The following is a 5,192-nucleotide window of genomic DNA, read 5'->3' on the forward strand; positions in this document are numbered from 1 at the left end:
TGCCATCTCGAAGCATATACAAACAAGTTTGACGGTTGAATCGTTGAAATTAATTTCGTAGAATGCGTATCCCATCAGAACAATAGATTCACTAACACGTAAGAGTTTATTTATACTTTCATCAAGTATAACATAAGATTTTGTGGTATCCACTAGTGTAAATATTTTAAATTGAAGATCGAATTCATTCATTATATTCATATAGGGTCAGGGAGTGTAGCTGTAAAAAATCCTAAAAACCAGAATTAAAATAACCGTTCAATCGTGATTATTCGTTTATAACTGTTGAAAAGTTTTGTTCTATTACTTGATCTGAATGTTTGGTTTTTGCAATTTTTGGCGTATGCACCAAGCCAGCCTCCTCCTCATCCTTCATCCTCATCCTCTCCCGTAGCCTTCATCCTCACGTTCCTATCAGCCTCCAAGCCCCAACAGCTCTCCTACGATGAGGAGGACTCCGATTCCGATTGCCTCAAGATTAAACACGAACTAGAGGACGATGACTTCGATTGCGTCGTTATTAAGAACGAATTGGAGGACAACGACTCAGATGAGGTCCCGGAGGCCAGGCCGGTCAATCGTGGACGTCGGTTCGTGGTCGAGGACAAGGATAGCGATGAAGATTGGGCTAATATTGAGTCAATGAGTGAGGAAGATGAGGAGGAGGTAGAGGAGTTGATGAAGACGTGGTTAGGAAGGCTTTGTAGAAATGTGCCAAAATATTGGCAGATTTGAGAAAAGAGCTCCACGGAAGTTCAGCTCCGACGGTTTCTGATCGGTACGCCGAAGTGGAAGTTGCCCATATGAGGATTGTCAATCAAGTGCCTTTTCTTACTTTTACTGAGCTTCTTGTGGTATGAATGACATGGAGTTAGAAAGCTCTTACCTTTACACATTCATAATTGGGCTAAAAAATTTGGTATTCCTTTGTTTCCAATTAGTGAAAAAAGGAAAATTACAGGCTAATAGAATGTAGCCGTATAAAAGTATGGTTCATTTATGTCATTGAGTATTACTTGCGTGAAGGTTTTGTATTTCTTTTCAATATGTGTTGAAAGGTCCTCATAAGCATAAAATTGGCTATTTTTTTATGTTGTTGTTGCTGGTGTTGTATCATCTTTCAATTGGATTGGCAGGTGATGGCTACTGGTTATTTGTTGTAGGATGACATTATTGAGGCTTGTAGGTCTGAAGATTCTGATTTTCAACCTATTCTCAAGCCATATCAGTTGATTGGTGTTAACTTTCTTCTTCTGCTGTATCAGAAGGGTATTGGTGGAGGTAATTATATTTTTGTTCTCTGTAAGCATTTTTTTTTTTTTGAAAGACTCTGTAAGCATAATTTTGATTTTACTTCTACTTTAGAAAGTAATCCCCAAGTAAAAATGTATGACTGTGATCAATTTTGATTCTCTAGACTCTGAGTAGTACAAGATCTTAAACTGTGTGACTAATAAATTCAGATCGCCAAATGGAATTTCATTAGTCATTTTACTACTGCATGATTCTGAAATGTTAAGCTTAAATGTTCTTAGATCACAATAGTTCAAAATTTTCCTACTGTATTGTTAAATTTATGAGGCTAAGTGTATAAGCATATATGGCTTGGTTTAATCTCAATTCTGAATCATTAGAGTTTAATATCCTTTATTTTTTGTGCAGCCATTTTGGTCGACGAGATGGGTCTCAGGAAGACCATTCAGGTACCTGCATGTTCTTTCTCTTTGCATATGCCAATAATATTTTTAGCTTTAGTTTATTGAAACATTTAAATGATGAGTAGGGTCCACATTTGATTGTATGCCCTGCTTCTGTTTTGGAAAATTGGGAAAGAGAAAAAGTGGTGCCCATCATTCACTGTTCTCCAGTATCATGGGGTTGCACGATCGACATATTCAAAAGAGTTGAACTCTTTGTCCAAAGCTGGATTGTTATTCTCGTGTGTTACTCACTATTTGAAAGACACATGTTTGCTTTTGTGTTGCATATGGACAATTGATATTAATTTTAAGGATGTGCCATCCACACATTCCATTTGACTTCTCACACATCCTTTGATAATTTCTGTCCGTTGATCTTCTTCAATTCATCTGATCTAACGGCCGAAAATTAAAACAGTATGTGAGAAGTAAAATGAGGTGTGTGAATATCACACCCTTAATTTTAATGTTATGTTAATTTAATTCCTTTTACTTATGGTCTTCCAGTGCACAGCAGAAAGATGATCGTAAAATTCTGAAACGATGGCAGTGGAGTTGTGTGCTTATAGACGAGGCTTATGCTTTGAGGGACAAAAATAGCTACAGGTGGAAAAACCTAATGTCTGTTGCACGAAGTGCAAACCAGTGTCTAATGTTGACACTGACACATCTACAAAATGATTTACATGTATGACTTTTTACCCTTTGAAATCTTATAGAATATTACTGAGGTCTTGGATCACAAGCTCAGTCGTTGTCATGGCAAGGTTGTTCGGTGTATGGGGAAGGTGCTGGTTCGTGAGACAGATGCCTTCTCTTCCAAATCGATCATAGAATAGGTCATCGCCTTGAGGGAGGAAGTGGCAACCTTAAAAGGTTAGCTTGCGGCCCAATAAGCAGCACGAGAGGCCGAAGCAGCAGCCCGGAAAGCCGAGATTGCATCCCAGTTATCGGTCCAGGACGATAAGATGAGTATGATCTTACGTGCCTTACAAATGTTCAGCTTTCAAATCCTGATGCCAGCACCTAATCTTACTCCACCTTCGACCTCCCAGCCACTTCGCCTAACCGATACCCAGTAGCCTAATGCATCAAGCCTAGAAGACTACTTGTTGTAGTTTTTTCTTTTATGTTCGAACATCTTGTATGTACATTTTCATATATTTTATAATTAAATACTTTTTCTTGGTTTATTAATTATTGTTTATAACTTAATACAATATTTATAAAAAAATAAATAAAAAATATTTTTGCCAATAAAAAAAAAGAAAAAAAAAGACTATGTGCGACGCAGGTTACTTCTTCGTCAAGCAAAAGCTTTTTGAGCGACACATGTTCTTTCGTTGTGCAAAGTCCTTTTGCGCGACGCAGGTGCTGTAGTTGTGCAAACAAAAAGCTTTTGCTCGACGAAGAAGTAACCTGCGTCATTTTGCGCAACGCAGGTGCTATTGTTGCGCAAACCCTGCTTTCACAGACTTTGCGCAACGGTTTTCCTGCAGCGAAGGTGTCTTTGGGCTAATTTTTAGGCAACATTTTTTGACTTTGCGCTACGATGGTACTTACGTCGCGCAAACTATTTTTTGTACTAGTGCATAATTGACGTTGTTGAATTTATTATACTCGTCGAGTTTTATTGTTTTTCACTCTCAATCTTAGACTTTTGACTAGACCCGGTAGTTTCTGACACGACATGAAAACAACACGAAAATAACAGGTTTCGGGTCAACACGATAACTTATCGGGTCGTTATCGGGTGACCTGTTAGAACATGTTAATAACGGGTTCTTAACGGGTATACACGCGGGTAACACATGGGTAACCCATTTCGACCCATTAAGAAAAAAATTATTTTGATAATTTTAAAGTTTATTTACTAAAATCTTTATTATAAAATACAATAGCCATTAATATATACAATATATTCTATATTAAATATATAATTTTGTATTATTATTCTATATAAGTTTAAAAAAAAAGTTTTAGTCATTATTTAATTTTATTATGAGAGTTCACTATTATCATTATTAGGATAAATTTTACTTAACATGTTGTTGTTCAAAATTAAAATAAATTAATATAGTATTTGTATAGGCAAGAACTAAGAAGACATACATACAAGTATGAAAAATGTGAAAGAATATATAAACACTCGTGATTCATCATTATTCCTCCACGAGTAGATAATGGTTACACTTACATTATCGTTTAGATTTTTAAAATCCTCCAAACCTTCATGAATAATTTTTTTTATTTGAGGGCAAAATTAATAAAATTAATAATAATTATTGTAGGAGTGTAAAAAATGTAAAAATAAATAAATATACAATCACTCATAGTGACAAACTTTACAACTTTCATGAAGGGGTTAGCTTCGAAATCCAACACTATAATTCATAAACCTTAAATTTATATTTAACCGTCAATTACCATTTACGCTTTATTCTTCTTACTGAATTTCATTTTAAAATTTTCTTTTTTTGAAAACATGATCATATGGCGGATGTAAGAAGATGAACGGTTCAGATCTTTGATATCATGTTTCGATATTTACGGTTAACTGAAATATGAGTCGATGTCATATAGTTTGTAGAAACTTTATAAACATCAAACAATATTTTCACTAACTGTAAAACTCTGAATATAATATCAACGATTCAAACCGTTCATCTTCCTGCATTCTCTAATAGATCAAGTTTTCAAAAAAGAAAATCTGAAAAAACAAAATTTGATGAGAATAATGAAGCGTAAATGTAAACAATAATCAACTGTTAAATTTTGATCTATGATTTATATGATTATAGTGGTGAATTTCGAAGTTAAGCTTTTCATGAAAGTTGTTAAACTTGTCATTACAAGCGTTTATATATTTTTCTATATTTTTTTACACTTCTACATTAATTAAAAAACTATTAAAGATTTTAGGTAAGTGAAAATATACTTAAAAGAAAAATACGTTTATATGTTTTGGATGTGACAATATGATATGTATATACTTATTTAGTATTATGTTTTTCATTTGATTATTTATTGGTTTAAAATATATTTTCCTTAACGGGTAACGGATCTGGTCATATTACCTGTTAATATTATCGGGTCCATTTCGGGTCAGGTCATTTTACCCGTTTTTTTTTTTAACTTTAATGAGGTTATTTTTTTATAGAGTGTTACTTCAAAGAGGTTTGATTGTATCTGCACTACTGTACAACTGCATATTTTATTTCTCCTCTCCAGTCTCTCTTCTCTCTATTCTCTCTTTCTTTATATTTTATTTCCAACATTTAATATCTACTGCCATAATTTTTAATCTTTATTCTTTCTATTTTATTCAATTTATTTAAATTATGTGCTCTTTGTTTGTAGAATCATATATGTTTTGTCCTTATTAGTTGGACTCCCTCACACATAAAATCTTGGTCCCTCCATTGATTAAATTGAGATAATATCAATGTAATTAGTAGTGGAACATAAACTTGACTCTAAAATGTTAACATG

At 33.8% G+C, this 5,192-nt stretch overlaps 1 protein-coding gene across 1 annotated transcript; it reads left to right on the forward strand.

Moving 5' to 3' along the window:
- The first annotated feature begins 389 nt into the window (after nt 1-389).
- On the forward strand, nt 390-2,893 carry LOC114821071 (protein CHROMATIN REMODELING 19-like). Its single transcript, XM_029092889.2, has 4 exons — nt 390-854; nt 1,164-1,281; nt 1,663-1,703; nt 2,208-2,893. Exons 1-4 carry the CDS (start codon nt 804-806, stop codon nt 2,223-2,225), a joined length of 228 nt encoding a protein of 75 aa, XP_028948722.1. The 5' UTR covers nt 390-803; the 3' UTR covers nt 2,226-2,893.
- Nucleotides 2,894-5,192: the final 2,299 nt, after the last annotated feature.

The sequence above is a fragment of the Malus domestica genome, chromosome 14 (assembly GCF_042453785.1).
Source record: "Malus domestica chromosome 14, GDT2T_hap1".
Classification (NCBI taxonomy): domain Eukaryota; kingdom Viridiplantae; phylum Streptophyta; class Magnoliopsida; order Rosales; family Rosaceae; genus Malus; species Malus domestica.

Bases quoted from the DNA above. Each gene is read 5' to 3' on its own strand.
- LOC114821071 (XM_029092889.2), top strand. From the start codon at position 804: ATGAGGATTGTCAATCAAGTGCCTTTTCTTACTTTTACTGAGCTTCTT. The intron at 855-1,163 runs GTATGAATGACA...TATTTGTTGTAG, and splicing joins CTTTTACTGAGCTTCTTGTG to GATGACATTATTGAGGCTTG. The intron at 1,282-1,662 runs GTAATTATATTT...TTTTTTGTGCAG, and splicing joins TCAGAAGGGTATTGGTGGAG to CCATTTTGGTCGACGAGATG.